The following is an 18864-nucleotide window of genomic DNA, read 5'->3' as shown; positions in this document are numbered from 1 at the left end:
TCTCCCCTCTACCTCCCCCTACGCCTCGCACCCTTCTCCCCCTCCGCCTTGCACCCTTCACCCTTCTCCCCCTCCGCCTTGCACCCTTCACCCCTCTGCCTTGCACCCTTCTCCCCTCCGCCTTGCACCCTTCTCCCCTCCGCCTTGCACCCTTCTCCCCTCCGCCTTGCACCCTTCTCCCCTCCGCCTTGCACCATTCTCCCCTCTGCCTTGCACCATTCTCCCCTCTGCCTTGCACCATTCTCCCCTCTGCCTTGCACCATTCTCCCCTCTGCCTTGCACCATTCTCCCCTCTGCCTTGCACCATTCTCCCCTCTGCCTTGCACCATTCTCCCCTCTGCCTTGCACCATTCTCCCCTCTGCCTTGCACCATTCTCCCCTCTGCCTTGCACCATTCTCCCCCTCTGCCTTGCACCCTTCTCCCCCTCTGCCTTGCACCCTTCTCCCCTCCGCCTTGCACCCTTCTCCCCTCCGCCTTGCACCCTTCTCCCCTCCGCCTTGCACCATTCTCCCCTCCGCCTTGCACCATTCTCCCCTCTGCCTTGCACCATTCTCCCCTCTGCCTTGCACCATTCTCCCCTCTGCCTTGCACCATTCTCCCCTCTGCCTTGCACCATTCTCCCCTCTGCCTTGCACCATTCTCCCCTCTGCCTTGCACCATTCTCCCCTCTGCCTTGCACCATTCTCCCCTCTGCCTTGCACCATTCTCCCCTCTGCCTTGCACCATTCTCCCCCTCTGCCTTGCACCCTTCTCCCCCTCTGCCTTGCACCCTTCTCCCCCTCTGCCTTGCACCCTTCTCCCCCTCTGCCTTGCACCCTTCTCCCCCTCTGCCTTGCACCCTTCTCCTCTCTGCCTTGCACCCTTCTCCCCTCCGCCTTGCACCCTTCTCCCCTCCGCCTTGCACCCTTCTCCCCTCCGCCTTGCACCCTTTCTCCCCTCCGCCTTGCACCCTTTCTCCCCTCCGCCTTGCACCCTTCTCCCCTCCGCCTTGCACCCTTCTCCCCTCCGCCTTGCACCCTTCTCCCCTCCGCCTTGCACCCTTCTCCCCTCTGCCTTGCACCCTTATCCCCTCTGCCTTGCACCCTTCTCCCCTCTGCCTTGCACCCTTCTCCCCTCTGCCTTGCACCCTTCTCCCCTCTGCCTTGCACCCTTCTCCCCTCCGCCTTGCACCCTTCTCCCCTCCGCCTTGCACCCTTCTCCCCTCCGCCTTGCACCCTTCTCCCCTCCGCCTCCCCCTCCGCCTTGCACCCTCCTCCCCCTCCGCCTTGCACCCTTCTCCCCTCCGCCTTGCACCCTTCTCCCCTCCGCCTTGCACCCTTCTCCCCTCCGCCTCCCCCTCCGCCTTGCACCCTCCTCCCCCTCCGCCTTGCACCCTTCACCCTTCTTCCCTCCGCCTTGCACCCTTCACCCCTCCACCTTGCACCCTTCTCCCCTCCGCCTTGCACCCTTCACCCTTCTCCCCCTCCGTCTTGCACCCTTCACCTTTCCCCCCCCTCTGCCTTGCACCCTTCTCCCCTCTGCCTTGCACCCTTCTCCCCTCCGCCTTGCACCCTTCTCCCTTCTCCCCCTCCTACTTGCACCCTTCTCCCCCTCCCCCTTGCACCCTTCAACCTTCTCACCCTCCGCCTTGCACCCCTCACCCTTCTCCCCTCTGCCTTGCACCCTTCTCCCCTCTGCCTTGCACCCTTCTCCCCTTCTCCCCTCCGCCTTGTACCCTTCACCCTTCTCCCCTCCGCCTTGCACCCTTACCCCCTTCACCTCCCCCTATGCCTCGCACCCTTCTCCTCCTTCGCCTTGCACCCTTCACCCTTCTCCCCCTCCGCCTTGCACCCTTCACCCCTCCGCCTCCCCCTTTCATCCTTCTCCACCTTCGCCTTGCACCCTTCTCCCCTCCGCCTTGCACCCTTCTCCCCTCCGCCTCCCCCTACGCCTCGCACCCTTCTCCCCATACGCCTTACACCCTTCACCCCTCCGCCTTGCACCCCTCTCCCCCCGCCTCCCCCTACGCCTTGCACCCTTCACCCCTCCGCCTTGCACCCTTCACCCTTCTCCCCTCCGCCTTGCACCCTTCACCCTTCTCCCCTCCGCCTTGCACCCTTCACCCTTCTCCCCTCCGCCTTGCACCCTTCTCCCCCTCCGCCATGCACCCTTCTCCCCCTCCGCCATGCACCCTTCTCCCCCTCCGCCATGCACCCTTCTCCCCCTCCGCCATGCACCCTTCTCCTCTCTGCCTTGAACCCTTCTCCGCTCTTCATTCAACACTTCTCTCTGCATTCAACCCTTCTCCTCTCTGCATTCAACCCTTCTCTCTGCATTCAACACTTCTCCTCTGCATTGAACCCTTCTCCTCTCTGCATTAAACCCTTCTCCCCCACAGCCTAGCCCTGGTAGAGTAAGACAGCAAGCTCTCAGGGGGTTGCATTTTCACCAATGATTAACAGATTTTTTTGCAGAGCACTACCCATCTACCAATTGTTAATTTCTTTCCCACCTTTGCTTCAGTGAACCCAATGAAGAGCGGATCGTCCACCCGGTGATTGTTGGTGCAATTAATATAAAATGACAATGCTTTTTTTGGTCCAAACGATGGAGTCTGTCCTCCTCCTTTGACGGTTGAGCGTAGAAGGCCAACAGAGTAATGGTCTGGCCAGTGTAAAACAGGTTGACCACCTTCGGAAGAAAAGAAGCAAGCGTTCGAAGAACTAGTTTGTCAAGGAAAAATTTGGTCTATGTAACCTGGACAGACAAGCCCTGAAGTTCACTGACCCTCCTGGCCGATGGAATGGCCACCACAAACACTGTTTTTAGAGTCAAAACCCGCAGAGGGCAGCTATGCACGGACCAGATTGAGGTCCCATTGGGGCATCACAAAGGGAATAGGTGGAAACAATTGCTGCAAACCTATTAAAAACAGTGTCACTGGGTGACTTAAATAGGGAGAGTTGGTCCGGCAGTCACAAGAAAGGAGAGATGGCTGACAACCTTTAATAGTACCCAGAGCAAGGCCTTGCTGGGCTAAAGAAAGAACAAACAAAACCTTAACAAGAGGTGCAGAATGGGGGTCTAAATGGTGTGAGAGATACCAAACCGTAAATGTATCCCAACGGTAGGTGTAGACAGTTATAGTGGAAGGATACCTCACTGCCCCAATAACATCGCTAACACCAGAAGGAAGATCAAAAACCCACAACTGTCGCCATCAATTTCAATGCATGAAGGTGGAGTGTGCACATTTTTGGATGCAGGGCCTTGCCCTGTTGCGACAGAAGATCCGCCCGAATGGGCAGCCTGATTAGAGGACAGATGCTCATGCAGTTCGGAATAACCTACTCTGTGCCCAATCCAGAGCCACTAGGCAGACTTGGGTCTCATCAGTCTTGATCTTCATGAGAACTGAGGTAGAAGTAGAGTGGGTAGAAAGGCAAACAGGAGCCCCAAATTCTACCCAAGATGAAATTGGTCTCTGAGCGAGAACCACTTTAAAAACTCCAATGAGCGAAAGTGGAGTCATTACACATTCTCTGCTGAGGTGTATATATCTAACCAAGGTTCTCCCCAATCTCAGAAGAGACTTTGCACCAACTCTGGATGTAAACACCATTTGTGATTTCAGAGGCATCGATGGCTGAGTTTGTCTGCCATGGCTTTCAAAGACCCCGGTAGACCTGAAAAGATCTTGTTCCAGCCAAGTCCAGAGGCGCAGAGCAACCTGGCACTGGGTCCACAACCCCACCCTGCCATGTATGCTGCAAAGCAACATGGTGGTGATGTTGTCCTTGAACACCTGTACCAGCCTTCCTGGGATCGATGGAAGGAAGCCTGCAATGCCAAGCAAATCGCCCTCAGCTTCAGAAGATTGATGTGGGGCTGGGACTCTATCGGAGACCGGAGTCCTCTGATCTCCCCCCCTCTCCCAACCCAGGAGTGATGCATCTGTCACCTCTGTAAGCTCTGGGTGGGGAAGGGAGAGCGATCTGCCACTGCAGATCATTTGCAGTTCCCTCAGATATATGAACAAAGTCCGAAAGATTCTCCGATTGTTGCACTCACTGGGAGTTCAGGTCTCACTGCAGAGCCCACACATGCCAGTGGGCATGCTATACCAGTAGGATGCAGGAGACTTTGACACCCATGAGCCTCAGAGTCAGTTATGTTAGGAAATGACAATTTGTATAGCCTACTAATCACCCATGAGGGTATCTAGGCCCTTGAGCAGGTGTGTTGTTCCGCAGAGTTACTTGAAGAGCCAGATCTTCTGCCTCTTTTGGAACTCAAGGATGCTCTGATGTGTTGAGGGAGGTCGTTCCATGTGTTGGGTACGATATGGGAAAATGAGCGATGTCCTGCTCTACTTTTGTGAATGCCGGTGGCAGAGGCAGAGCATAGATATGTGGCAAACTGGTGAAAATGGATGCAGCTGTTCAGGTAAGCAGGTCCAGTGTTGTGAAAGGCTTTGTAAGTGTGCATGAGAAATTTCAATTGGCTGCGCAAGTGAATTGGGATCCAGTGTACTTCCTTGAGGTGCTGTGAGATGTGGGTGTTGAGTGGGAGGTAAGTACGAGTCATGCAGTGACATTCTGGATGGTCTGAAGTCTGTGTAAGAGTTGCTTAGAGATTCTGGCATAGCGTGGGTTGCCATTGTGGAGCCTGCTTGTGTTGAGTGCTTGCTTGACAGTCCTTCTGGTGTTCTGCAGTACCCAGTTGAAGATCTTTCGTAGCATGTGTAGGATGTGGAAGCAGGAGGTGCTCAGTGCTTTGACTTGTGCAGTCATGTTGAGCTTCTTTTGGGTGATCCCAACATTTTTGTGGTCTGTGGGTGTTGGTCCTAGCTCTGACAGCCACCAGGTGAAGTCCCATGGGGAAGTCTCATTTCTGAATACCAGTACTTCCACCTTGTCTGAATTGAACTTCAAGCAGCTGGTTCTCATCCACTCTGCTATCATGGTCATGTAGGTGGTGAAGTTGGTTCTGGTGGTTGTTGTCTTGCCCGTCGGGGAAAGGATGAGTTGGGTGTCGTCAGCATAGGAGAGGATGGTAATGTCTTGAGCTCGGATGATGTTGGCTAGTGGTTTCATGTAGATGTTGAACCAAGTGGAGCTCACAGATGATTTCTGAGGTACTCCACAGATCAGGTTCTTGGTCTCTGACATTGAGAGGTAATCTGACCCTTTGGGTTCTTCTCATGAGGATGGAGCAGATCCATTTGAGTGCAGATCCTTGGATGTCCGTCTCACCAAAATCCATGATAGAGACAAAAACATTGGAATCATTACCTGAGCATCCCGGACTCACCACTCCGGAGGATAGGCGTAGAACTGCAGTGTGCCCAGAATGGGTCTGATGAAAGGAAGGGTCGGATAAGGAGTTGTATGTGACTTTGACAAGTTGAATGCATAAGGGCTACCATTGGCTGGAGGTGGGAGACGACTACCTGGGGCATGCCCATCCTCAGCCAGTTGTCAAGGTGGGGGAAGACTGGCAAAGCTAACCTCTGCAAATGAGCTGCAAACACTGCCATCACTTTTGTGAACACCCAGGGAGCCCTGGTGAAACCAAAGGGGAGCACGCTGAATTGAAAAAGCTCATGACTCATGAACTACTGGCGAACTACTGGCAATGCCTGTGTGCCGGACGGCTGGAATGTGAAAACACGTGTCCTGCAAGTCCATCACTAGCATCTAGTCTACATGGCAGAAAGTACCTGAGCCAGTGTGAGCAACTTGAATTGCTCTTTTTTCCGGAAGTGGTGGATGTGTTCAAGTCTGTTACATAGTGGAGACCTCCTTCCTTTGGTACCAAAAAGTATTAAAAATAACCACCAGGCCCTTCCTCTGGTGCGGGCACCTTCTTGATGGCTCCTTTGGCCAATAGAGTTTGCACTTCCTGACTAAGCAAGACGAGATCGTCCACGATCAGCCGTTACTGGCATGGTGGGAGGGGAGGTGGGGGGAAATCGGGGGGGGGGGGGGGGGGGGGGGGGAGTGTTTCCAAAAAATGGTAGGGTGCACCCCTTCTTGATTGACTAAAGCATTTGTCCGATGTGATCACCGGCCACTGGGGCAGCTGGTGTATGATTCTATAGCAAACGAGATGGCTGCGCTGGATGGAGGACATGCAAAATTAGTTTTGAGGCTGTGGCAGCGAGGAGGACAGGAAACTGGTAAGTACGGTGGAACTGGTTCACACATTCTTTCTGGGTTCCAATAACCCACCCTCAAAAGGGTGGGCACACTGCTGGACTTGATATGGCTAGTACTATGGTCACCAAAAATGTCCCTTTCTGTGTCCGCAGTAGGTGTGAAAGGACTGGTGTTGCAGACTAGTCAAGACAGTAGAGGCCAAGGGATCTGGCAGTGACCCTGCTCTTGTGAAAGTGCTGAAAGCCACATCAACCTTATCATCAAATAGGTGGAAGCCATCAAAGGGCATGTCAATTAATAAATCTGTACATTCGCTGAATACCCAGTGGACCCTAACAAAACATGCAACAGTGCCAGGGTAGAAGCCACGGCTCTACCCGGTGAGCCTGTGGTGTCCAATCCAAACCAGATGGCGAACTTCTGTGCATCCCTGTCGTCCAACAGAGCTTGGTTGAGGATGGCAAGTCCTTCCCTACCAAATCCCACATAATATGGGAATATTAGCCCAAGAAGCATGCAGTGTTCATCCACCACAGGGCAAGGCTGGAGTATGTAAAAATGTGCTGACAAAAGGTGTCCAGCCTCTTGTATTCCATATCTGATACTGTGGTAGGGAGCACACTTGGGTGGACCTTCGCCGTTGATGCCTACACCACCAGGCTCCAAGGGGAGGGGCGCTGGGAAAAGAAAGCTGGCTTTCCCGGTGCGTAACAGTGCCAATGAGCAATCAAACAGTGCACAGGAGCCACTGTTCAAGGTTTTGCCCTGCCCCCAGAAGCACATCGGTGAGGGCTTTATTAAAGGGGAGCATGTGTTCAGATGAGCCCACTCCAGATTGGGGAACCTATGTCAAGAATGCAGCTAGAAAGAGAGGACCACCACCACCATACACATCATGGTTGAAAAGGATGCACTCTCTTCCAAAACCTGGCCCGGAGGGGAAAACATGCTTGAGTCTGGGGAGGTATTGAGGTGACTGGCATCAGCAAACTCCTCATGCCAGTTATCATACACCTCATCACCTCCTTCAGAATGGTAGGGATCAGTGGAAAATTCCAGGGGATGGGGAGGCCTAAACTGCACCAGCATCGTCTAGTGCGTCGGCTATGGGGATGATAATCAGCTCACTGTTGAGCGGTGCCAGGGGATAGTGCTGTGAGGCACGTAGCTCAGGTGGGTGGTATTACCCGTGACGGCGCTGGTCCGGATTCAGATGCAGCTCCTGAGGACCCAACTGTGTCAAGACCGAACCAGTTGACTGTGACCCAACAGGGGAACCTGCCAGCTACATGAGGTCTCAATGAGCTTCAGAGGGTGTCGATGTTCCAAACATGGCTTAACAAAATTAAGTAAGGAAGGCGTCACTCCGGCACCTGGAAACTATAGGTAGCGCGGAGATGGCCCTTACGCCCGCTCCACAGGTGGAAAACCGGACCTGGAAACATGATATAAAGAAGATGAAGCAAAAGAGGATTTCGACAAATTCTTCTTGGGCTTTTTTGACATACACAACTTTGACAAGGAGGTCTTGGAGTGGCAAGACTATCGTTGACATGAACGGCTCCAGGGGCAGCCCAGTGATCATCCACAGGAATTAGACTTGGAGCAGCACAGAGCCTTAGCCCGCCCCACCGCCAGGACCTTCATCGCTCACAAATTACCTTTGGGTGCAGCGATTTGTACTTGACGCAGACCTTGGTGCTGTGGCCCAAACCCAAGCACCAGAGACAAGCCAGATAGAGCCGGACACAGAAATTTGCCTGTAACAATTTCCACAAAGATAAAACCTATAGGATTTAGCAGGGGAACCTAATGCCCTATTTGCACTGGAAGCAAAGCCCAAAAATGACGACAAAAGGTGACAAAAAAAAAGTATTAAAAGGTGACTACGGTAGCTCTTCGGACTCACACTGTTGGCAAGGAACACAGGAAATGTCAGTGCGTAGGTGTGGCCCCTATATAGGCACTACAACCTCACTTTCAAAGCAGACGCAAAGCCAAACAATGCCAAAGACTGCCAAGAGTTACTACTCATGATTTTCGGACTCCAGTCTGATGTCTGGGGAATATTCTAGGGTGAGGTATATCCGGTTAAAAGTTTATCAGAAAGAAGGTTACTGCCTTTCATCTTTATCACAAGATTGAAAATAATATCTGGTTTTGACCAGAGAACGAAGACAACAATTAAGAGTATGTTGCTGAATGCTAAAGAAGTAAACCAGAAAATAGGTAGAAATGAAGACAAGTAATACAAACGATCTCTTTTAGCTGTAACTTTGGCACACAGCAGCAATTCTCACCTTGAGGTGGTTGCTTTAGACTCAAAGGCTGATCATTCAAAGGATGAATCACTGTGGAACCTGGTGTCAAATGGATTTCATCAAGTATCTCTTGCATACTATTTGAAGATCGTCTAGTTGATCTCAGTGGTTTCTGTTTTCTCTTAATGTTGCCTGAAGAACCAATCAATGTTTCCTTGGTTTGAATATCAAGTACAGTTTCAACATGTTTTCCTGAAAAATAGATAACAAATCATCCACAATGTTAATTGTGCATTTGATTTAAAACATTAAAGACAGTTATTAACTTTAAACAAATGATAATGTGACTATGCTTGCAGCCAAATTACCGGTGCCATAGAAGAAACTCAGCAAAAAAAAAATCAATAAAACAGTAGGTACCAATATAAATTGAGACAAAGAATGCAGCTGCTAGAGTCCGCTTATGATTTTGCTTATAACCACATATATTGGCTAACTGGATACTGAGTGCAATTCTCCCGCCATACCCCTGAGAACACTTATGGTGTGTTTACTGAAGTCATATCTCTTATACCAACAGTGCTTTCTTGAACAGACTGAATGATCTTGCTCAACTTTTCTATCAAATGCAGAAAAGTCATAGCACCGGCAAGCCTTAAGACTCGTCCCCACTGGACCGGTAGCAAATCGGCTATCAGAGCTAAATTAAATGCGCTCAGTTCCATATTGTTAGTGAAAAGCTACTTTTCTTTCAGTCTCAGTTCTTTTGTGGCCTGTGCGTGCAGATTAACTCAACCTGATAATCAGGTGTCTGTCTTCACTCAAACTGTAGGTTTGGAGGATGGAAAGGGAGGTAATTCCTTAAGACTGAGAAGTGTCTGTCACCAGTGTATTACAATATCTAAGAACGGGCATTATTCGTTCCACTGCTTCCTTCAAACCTGTAGACCATTTTGTGTTGTGCGCCTCCGAAATAGGTCAACCTTCCCAGTGTAAAATCCGTAATCAAGAGGAGAAATAGCCAAGAACAAAGGCATTATGACAACTGTTAATTGATTTGGGAAAGAGCTTTCCAAAATATTTGTCTGTCAATCTTTACAGGTTCAGGATTCTTAATGGAATTCTCTACCACCACATTTGACGAAAGAAACAACTTTGTCAAGCTCAGGAAATCTTTAAAGATCCACCTACTCTCCATTCATTTTTGATAATCAAACCTTCAACACATTCCAGTAAGCTTGTACCCAGTGTTATGGCTCCATCATTGTAATGGGATATTTTAGTTGGTAGGCGTACTCGGCACAACATAGCCATAGCCATACCTAATCCTCTAATTGATCCTACAGCAGGCTTCTAACATGCTACTTTGTATGTACCCTCACCCACAAATCACTGAGTCCAGAGGTCGATGGAAAGCAATCTAAATATATAAATATTAATGTCTAATGGAGACACTGCAATTGGCAGTGGTCTTATTGAGAGAATGTTTAGGTTCATCAACAGTCCCATACTGGATAAAAGGGTTACCACAGTTGTAAACATCTATTTTAGCAGTAGTGTAAGAGAGGCAAGGTCAGACAATCTCCCTGGATGAGGAAAACAGTGTCCTTCCCTTAAATGAGCTGTCAGCGGTGGCAGATATTTGTGCAGACACTTGCTACCGATAAGAGCCACTGTAGGCATTGTTAAAGCACCTTGAAGTGCAAGTACTTCTGGTGTTTGAAAGAAGAAGAATTAAGAAAATGTCACTAGTTGGAAAGAATATTTAGTTATAGACTTGTCAGATTTCTTAAATCTAGTATACTTGCTTTAATTTCTTAAATACAGTCTAATCCCCTATCTTATACTTAATTTCATCATACCTGCCTACTGAGGTTCTCAAAGCTCAGCAAGCATCAAATGTTCTATAAAATGTACTAAAAATTAAGTGCAGTTTCTACAGTTTTACCACACTCTGTCTGACCCAGCTTGACTGTGACCAACTCGCTAAGAACAAGTTACTTACCGTTGGTAATGATTTATCTGCAAGAGAGAAAGGTTAGTTATAGATTCCTTAACTTATAATTACCCGAGGCGTCAGACTGGACTTGGAGATTTGTTTCTCTTAGCGTCCCTCTGCGCGTCAGTAAGTGTTGTCGGTCGACTTTGCGACTGTCGTCGGTGTGATGGTCGGCAGGATGATGTAGCAGTGTCTACTTAGACGGCGACCCTGTGTGCCGACGTCAGTTTTGACAAGACTTTCCACTCTATAAGCGCAGATCCATTCACGACAAACTACTGGCACGCCACAACTAGGACCTGGACTATCTAGGCAGTAATGTCTGGTAAAAGTGTGCATAGATGCCCATGTTTCTGCCTGGCAGAGGTCATTAAGTGTGACTCCACGTGACAAAGCATTAGTTGCTGCTGTAGCTCTAGTGGAATGAGCCCAGAGCCCCACTGGGGGTTCCTTCTTCGCTAAAGTGTAACAAATATTTAAACAAAGGACAACCCATCTGGAGACGGTACGCTTTGCACAGCTCACCCTTTCTTGGCACCCACATAGCAAACGTAAAGTTGACCGTCCATCCGGAAATCTTAGTGCGGTCACAGTAGAAGGACAGCATACGTTTAGGGTCCAGAAAGTGAAGTCTCTTCTCCTCCTCCTTGGAAAGGTGGGGAGGTGGGGAGGTGGGCAAAAGGTGGGCAACGTAATGGTTTGTCTAATGTGAAAAGGTGTAACCACTTTAGGAAGGAACAAGGGTCTTGTTCGAAGCACCTCTTTGTCCAGATGCACAGAGAAAAAAGGGGGCTTAGAAGAAAGCCTGAAACTCACTCACTCTGCAAGCAGAGGTTATGGCAACAAGAAAGGCTGTCTTCAGAGTAAGGAGCCTGAGAGGACAGTTTTATAGAGGCACACATAAGATTAGTCAAGACAAGATTCAAGTCCCACTGAGGCATTATGAAAGAAGATGGAGGACGGAGATGAATAATGCCCTAAAAGAACTTGTTAACAATAGAGGACTTGAACAAGAAAAGCAGAGATAGCCGCCAGATAGCCTTTGAGTGCCCAGAGCAGAGCCCTGCTGGGCCAAAGAAAGAAGGAAGAAAAGAACCCCAGAAAGAGGGGCGGAGAGGGGATCCACTGCCTCCGCTGTGCATCATGCCACAAACTTGTCCATCGAGAGGCGAATACCGTATTAGTGAAGGGAAGCCTGGCTGCCAAAGATGACATTACAGACTTCGGGAGGAAGGTCAAAGGCTGTCAGCTGTCGCCGGTCAATGTCCACGAATGAAGGTAGGGGCTGAACGCACAAGTTACTACTTGGGTAACGATATATCTGTGAGAGACATTAGTTAGTGATAGATTCCTTACCTTAGAATATCCCCAGGCGCCAGACTGGATCCGGAAACCTTTGCGTAGCAATACCCCTGCGCGTCGGTAGGCGTCGTCTGTGGCTCCGCGTCCGTCGTCGGCGTCGTTAGCGCCGGAATGACGTCGGAGTACTTAGATGCCGCCCATGCGCGCTGACGTCAGTTCTGATACACAGCTTTTACGCGCCAGATATGCAGAGTCATGATAGAACCAACACTGGTGCCATGAAACTAGGGCCCTGAAAGGGGATGACCTTACCACTAGATGTCGGTTTGCAGAACGGGGAGGATGGGTGGGTAGGTAAGGAATCTATCACTAACTAATGTCTCTTACAGATATATCGTTACACAAGTAGTAACTTGTGCATCTGAAAGAGACAAGTTAGTGATAGATTCCTTACCTTAGAATAGATACCCCAGCAATACCAACCCCGGTGGTGGGTCTGCGAACCAATAATCACACCAGAAAGTCCTGGAGGACAGAACGGCCAAAGAAGCCATCCCTCCGGACTTGACTGTCCAGGCAGTAGTGTCTAGCGAACGTGTGCAGCGAGGCCCACGTGGCTGCCTGGCAAATGTCCTGTAAGGGGACTCCTCGGCCCAGGGCAGTTGTTGCCGTGGCCCGAGTGAAATGAGCCCGCAAACCAGCAGGGGGCTCCTTTTTTGCCATGGAGTAACATGCCTGAATACACAAGATGATCCACCGCGAAATGGTCCCCTTGTGTACTGCCTTTCCCTTCTTTGCGCCCAAGTAACCAACAAAGAGTTGGTCATCCACCCGGAATTGGCGTGTGCGATCTAGATAATAGGAGAGCGCACGTTTTGGATCCAGACGGTGGAGCCTCTCTTCCTCTTTCGAGGGATGCGGAAAGAAGGTGGGCAAAGTAATTGACTGCCCGATGTGGAAGGCCGTGACAACCTTGGGCAGGAAGGAAGGTCGTGTACGCAACACCACCTTGTCTGGATGAACAGATAGCAAAGGTGGAGTAGAAGAAAGAGCCTGGAGCTCACTCACTCTCCTGGCAGAGGTGATGGCAACCAGGAAAGCAGTCTTCAGGGTAAGAAGACGGAGAGGACAGTTGTGGAGCGGCTCAAAGGTAGCACACATTAGATAAGTGAGTACAAGATTCAAGTCCCCATAAGAGTGCCCAGAGCAGAGCCCTGCTGGGCAAGGGAAAGAAGGAAGAGCAGAACTTCAGAAAGGGGTGCAGAGAGAGGATCCACAGCCTTTGCTGTGCACCATGCCACAAATCTGTTCCACCTGCAGGCGTATACCGACTTTGTGGAGGGATGCCTGGCTGCCAGAATGATATCACAGACTTCAGGAGGCAAGTCAAATGGCCTCAACTGTCGCCGCTCAATCTCCAAGCTTGTAGGCGGAGACTGGACAGGTTCGGGTGCAGGACCGTCCCCTGCTGCTGCGACAGAAGGTCCTCCCGAAGAGGCAGACAAATAGGGGGATCGACTGACATGCTGAGTAGCTCGGGATACCAGTATCTTCGAGCCCAGACCGGCGCCACAAGGATGACCTGGGCCCGGTCGCGCCTGATCTTCTTCAGCAATCTGGACAGAAGTGGTATAGGCGGAAAGGCGTACAATAGACCGCAACTCCACTCGCAACGAAAAGCGTCTCCGAGCGAGTGCCGCCTTGGAAATTCCAACGCGCAGAATTGATGACATTGCGCGTTCTCTTCTGTGGCGAATAGATCTAACCAAGGCTCTCCCCATTGCTGAAAGAGACCTTGTGCCACGTCCGAGTTCAGACGCCATTCGTGATCCATCATGCACCGACGGCGGAGTTCGTCCGCCCTGGCATTCAGAGAACCTGCCAGGTGTTGAACCACCAGGGTCACGCCCTGATGTTTCAGCCACTGCCAGAGGCGCAGAGCCTCCTGGCATAAGGTCCACGACCCCACCCCGCCCTGTTTGTTGCAATAGCACATGGAGGTGGTGTTGTCGGTGAACACCTGCACTACACTCCCTCGGACAGAGGGGAGGAATGCCTTCAGTGCTAGACGAATCGCCCGCAGCTCCAAAAGGTTGATATGGACCCAGGACTCCGCCGGAGACCAGAGGCCTCTGATCTCCGCCTCTCCCATGTGGCCTCCCCAGCCCTGGAGGGACGCGTCCGTCACAACAACGTGCTCCGGGTGGGGCAGGGAGAGGGATCTGCCACTGACCCAATCGCGGTCCCTGAGCCACCACTGCAGTTGTCTTGCAGTGCCCTCCGAGATCAAGACATGATCGGACAGGTTGCCCTGATGCTGGGCCCACTGAAACTTCAGGTCCCACTGCAGAGCCCGCATCCGCCACCGGGCGTGATGCACCAGAAGGATGCAGGAGGCCATCAGCCCCAGAAGCCTCAGCGTCAACCTGACCGAGACTCGGGATAAAGGCTTCCTGCCGTCACCGGGCTGACTGCATCGCTGTGTGCGAGCAGATAGTCACTCTGTTTTATGGGAGTGTAGTCATATGGCAGCTATCACACTGCCCTCCTACGAAGAAGAATGTTCGTGGGTTACCAGCTCCGCCTCTTAACATGACTCCTGTGGGCCAGGTGGTCCGGAGAATTGCTGACTGCCCCCCACGGATGTGCAGCTTCCTGGGGAAGTCTACTGGCCACCTGGGCAGAACCCCTCTGTCCTGAGACGGGTACGCACGTGGATAGACACACACAGACACAGACCGAGTCCATGCCGCACCCTTGGCCGTCCAGTGCCCAGCTCTTGCCTCCTACTGTCCTGCTCTGCCCACCTACTGCCCTGCTCTGCCATGCTAGACCATCTGCTCATGCTATCTGGTTGCCCATTGCTCTCCATTCTAGCCACAGTGCCCATCTACCTTCTGTCCACCTAGTGCTACAGTCTCTAACCTTGCCTCACTGGCCACCCCTAGCATGCTCTGCCTGCTGCCAGCTCTGCCCTCGCTGGGTCACCTGACTGCACCTACCCCTACGGCTCAAACTGCATGCACTTCTCTTCCCCACACTGCCTGCCTTTAAGTTTTGGAGCCTGGCCTGCATGCACAGTGTGCTCTTGGGCAACTTTGACCTCTCCGTGGCAGGGTGACGATTTCTAGATGCAGTGTTTAGCATGCAGTGTTTTTCAATGGATTTTAAAGAGTGTGGGTGGCACTTGTGGAGGAGGGGCCTTCTCAGCATGGGTTCAAGTGCGGGGGATGCATAATGGTGGTTCCAGTAAGGGTCTGAGGCGGAACACTTACAATGAAACCTAAAGAAAAGTTGCGTGCACTGCTGATTTTTTTGTCAAACAGATTTCGTCAAGTGCTCAGCGCAATTACATACCATCAGTAAGGTTTTGTGCGCACTGCTCTTTGGAGCATAAATGTTATTATAGTGCCTTTTGGTGGGACTTCACCATGACAACCGGGTTCAGTACGTATATTTCTTATACTGCACACAAACCTGCACAGCTAGCTGAGTTTCACGGCTTTGTGTGCTGCTAGGCACATTGAAGAGCGAACTGGGATATTTAGACGAATGTTTAGCTAAGAGATGATGTTTCAGGTTAGTTTGGGGAGTCGTGTTTGTTGCTGGTGTTTAGAAAGAGTTACCGGCTGCTGGGTAGTAGTGGGTGCAGTTCTGTGTTCAGTTTCATACATGGGTGCACGGTGTGTACTCTGGGTCGCTCAAGAGGGTATATGCTTTGTGTGCACTCATGGGGGGCATGCTGCTACATGGGGTCTCTGGGGAGGGTATATGCTTTGTATCCATGATGTGCACTCATGTGACGCACGGATTATATACAGTGCATCCCGGGAGGTGCATGCTGTGCACCTGGTTGCTCTGAGTGATTAACTTTTTTTGTTGCTTTTGCGATGGCTTGTTTTTATTTATTTATTAGTTTTCACTTTTATATAGCGCAAACTTTACCCGCAGGTATCAGAGAGCTTTAAATCAGCATGCTTACAACAAGCAAGACTAGCACTCTATATTACTGGCAACTTTGCTTAGCATAAGCAACAGCTAACCATTCACAAAACAATGTTTAAATACCAATTGCAAATTAAAAATAAAAAAATTATGCAAAGCATTGTCATTTACAATGCCAGTAACTCAAACTTTAATGCTGCGAGATCTATTGCATTGTAAATGCTTGTTTAGGGCTTGTGCCCTGACTAGAAGCCAGATCGAACAACAAAGAATAACTGAGCGTCAAAAAGTAGTTCTCATTTGACTATTTGGCTTGTTAGTTTTAAAAAACTGAAACCTGGTCACTATATGGGAGGGAATATTTACTCACTCCATAGATTGCATTTATAACATTTCTATACAATACTCAGCCCCACCTCTGTTTGGATTAATATACCTCCTGCACTTGCCTCTCTTTTGGCATGCAACTTTTGCATGGTCCTGCCTGGATTCATTCCCCTGTTCTTGAATCTCACTAGTGTCCCAGATCCAAACACCACCTGTTGACTCCAAGCCCTTGGGTCACCCTCTTCCAGCCACACCTCAATAGATGAACACACTTCTTGCCACAACCTCTCTCCTTTGACCCACAAACTTTTTGTCTCTTCTGTGGCCCTCATTTGCCCACTTCTCCCTTGATCCATAAATCTTATTCATACACTTTATTTCCTCGCCTTCCTCTTGATTCCAACACTTCCTGGCCCTTGCCTCTCTTAGTGCCAGACCTCTTGTTTTCACTGCTACTTTAGTCTGGGATCTCTCTGCTCAATTCTTCCTTCATGCCATTCACTTGGTACTTAAACCTTCAGTCTCTGCCCTCTCTTTGGTTTCTGCCCCTTCCTCCCTAATCCTTAGACCTTCTGTGTCTGCACATAATGCACCCAGCCTTTCCCAGGTCCATGCATCGCTTGCCCAGGTCCATGCATCGCTTGCCCAGGTCCATGCATCGCTTGCCCAGGTCCATGCATCGCTTGCCCAGGTCCATGCATCGCCTGCCCAGGTCCATGCATCGCCTGCCCAGGTCCATGCATCGCCTGCCCAGGTCCATGCATCGCCTGCCCACTCTGCTCACTTCGTCCTTGTGCCTCATGCCTCCATCTTGCTGGATGAACCACCTGCCCATGCTTTTCCCATGAACCAAATACCCTCCACCTCTACCATGATTGAGGATCATAATCACACTAAGGCTGTGAATGACAAAGGCATGCGGCAATACAGCAAGGTGGCTGGGAGCTTTGCATAGCCCTTTCACGGAGGGCCCTTTGCAGGGCCATGCTGGTACCCCGGGAACGCAAAGGGGAGGGGGGGAAGAGGTATGGGGTTTTCGACAGTACCTACCAGGCACGTTCCATTACTGAAGCCAAGAAGATCTTCTGCTGCCCAGCAATAGGGGGACTAGGGGTTCAGGCCAACATGTGACTGCTAAAATCATCCACAGGCATCGCACAGCAGCCATGCTTGGCGCACACATCTGTGACACGATAGATCTCATGTGCAGGTTGTTAGCATTTAGGGAACGAAAGGTGCTATATATAGATACAGAAAGGCAGGGCTGTCAGAACAAACCTTTTCCCACCTTCTCCCCCGCGACGGGAAGCAGGAAGGTAGCGAAATGATCTGGCTGCCGGAGGCAGGGCAATCAAGCCTACGTGAGAATAACCCCTTCAGGAGCGCCCTCTTACAAAGGGGAGGGGGTGTCATTATATGTTACGCCACTGGTCCAAGGAAGGGCTGCCGGTGGATCTTGTCCAGGGCAGCAAACAACAGAAAAAGGCGAGATCGCGACATCAAGCCACCCTTCGCTTCCTTTCACGCTCGGAGGGTGCAAGCTCGAGTGATCATGCGGCTGCGAAGACTTGGCAGAAAGGGGCTGGGGTGATGTGTAGGGGATGGGGGAGGAGGGTGTTATCACCTCGGATCGTCAATGCTCCCACTCCAGCAGAGTACAGGACTTTCTAAAGAAACCATATCCATTCTTGCCTGGAATTCCCTCAGGGATGCAGAGAGGTAGTTTGGAGCCGGTACGAATAGGCTTAATGAGAAAAGGCCAATGGAATGAACAATCACTGGCCAACCTTGGGCAATCAGGGCTGGCAGTGTTGTCACGATAAGACACCTTCCCAGCCTAGGCCGGAAAGAAGGCGAGCTAGAGGAATCCTGGGCTGCCGGAGGTCGGGCAGACATTGCTCGGAGAGCATCACCCCGTACCCGACTCCGACACTCCAGGGAGCAGGCAGCAGCTAGGGCGGAGCAAGCAGCAGCCAGGGCAGGACCGCCCGCTCAGCCCTCTGTCTCCAGCTGCGATTTATGAACCGGGAGAGCTCTTCCCCTCTCACGCGGTGCTGATAATCGCACGTTTTCGGTTTTTGATGCAGACGCGCTGGAAGCCTTGTGGAACTGGGGGTAGAGAGTGGGCAGGATCTCGCGTATGTGCGCTCGTGTGTGTGTGTGCGCTCATGTGTGTGTGGCAATGCGTAAGCAGGGGGAGGTGTGGCTGTGTGTGTTAGAGCTTCCCAGGAGACAGGAGATGTGCACACGTGTGCGCGGCCCGCTCTGATCTAATTTATGCGCGTGGCCATCTCTTGTCTCCTGGGAAGCTGAGCCGGTGACTATAGGTCTCTGGCGAGACCGCCCTTTAGCGCGGTAATCGCCACGAGACCTAAAAAAGAGGTTAAAAAACAATAGAAGGGGGCAGGATACAAACCCCTAGACATGCTCAAGTGGTCCCACATGGACCCCCAGGGCTAAAAAAAAAAAAGCATTTTTTAAAGAAATAATTTCGGCAGGAATCGTGTTGGGGTTGCGAATCCCACCGAAAAAAGCCCCCAGGTGGGTCAGGTTCTGGAGGCACTCGCAAAATAATTAGCGGGGCCCGCGGGAGCCCCCGCTGCTCCGAGGACCGCCACCTCCCTGAGGCTTATTTGATTGGATGCGATGGGGTACTGCAGCCCCGAGGTCCACCACCTCCCCGGGGCTTAGGAAATAAACAGCGGGGGCACCCGACCCCCACCCAGTCTCGGGGACCGCCACCTACCTGGGGCTCAGTTATGAAAAAAAAGGTGTGTGGGAGAGCTCAAGCCCCCCCCCCCCCCCCCACGCCCCAGGGACCACCACCTCCTGGGGCTTTGCTAACGTTGGGAGGGGCAGCCCCCCTCCTGGAGCCCTTAATGGCCCTGG

General features: G+C 51.3%; 1 protein-coding gene across 1 annotated transcript in view; it reads right to left on the bottom strand.

Annotated features, from left to right (window-relative positions):
• The window catches only part of PHF20 (PHD finger protein 20), a 1006161-nt gene that overhangs the window by 545427 nt on the left and 441870 nt on the right, over positions 1 to 18864 (bottom strand). The window contains exon 10 of the mRNA XM_086932347.1: positions 8442 to 8654. Within this exon, the coding sequence (XP_086788473.1) occupies positions 8442 to 8654 (213 nt within the window). The remainder of the gene's footprint in view (positions 1 to 8441; positions 8655 to 18864) is intronic.

The sequence above is a fragment of the Lissotriton vulgaris genome, chromosome 7 (genome assembly GCF_964263255.1).
Source record: "Lissotriton vulgaris chromosome 7, aLisVul1.2, whole genome shotgun sequence".
NCBI classification, from domain to species: Eukaryota; Metazoa; Chordata; class Amphibia; order Caudata; family Salamandridae; genus Lissotriton; species Lissotriton vulgaris.
This window is presented reverse-complemented; position numbering and strand designations above follow the sequence as displayed.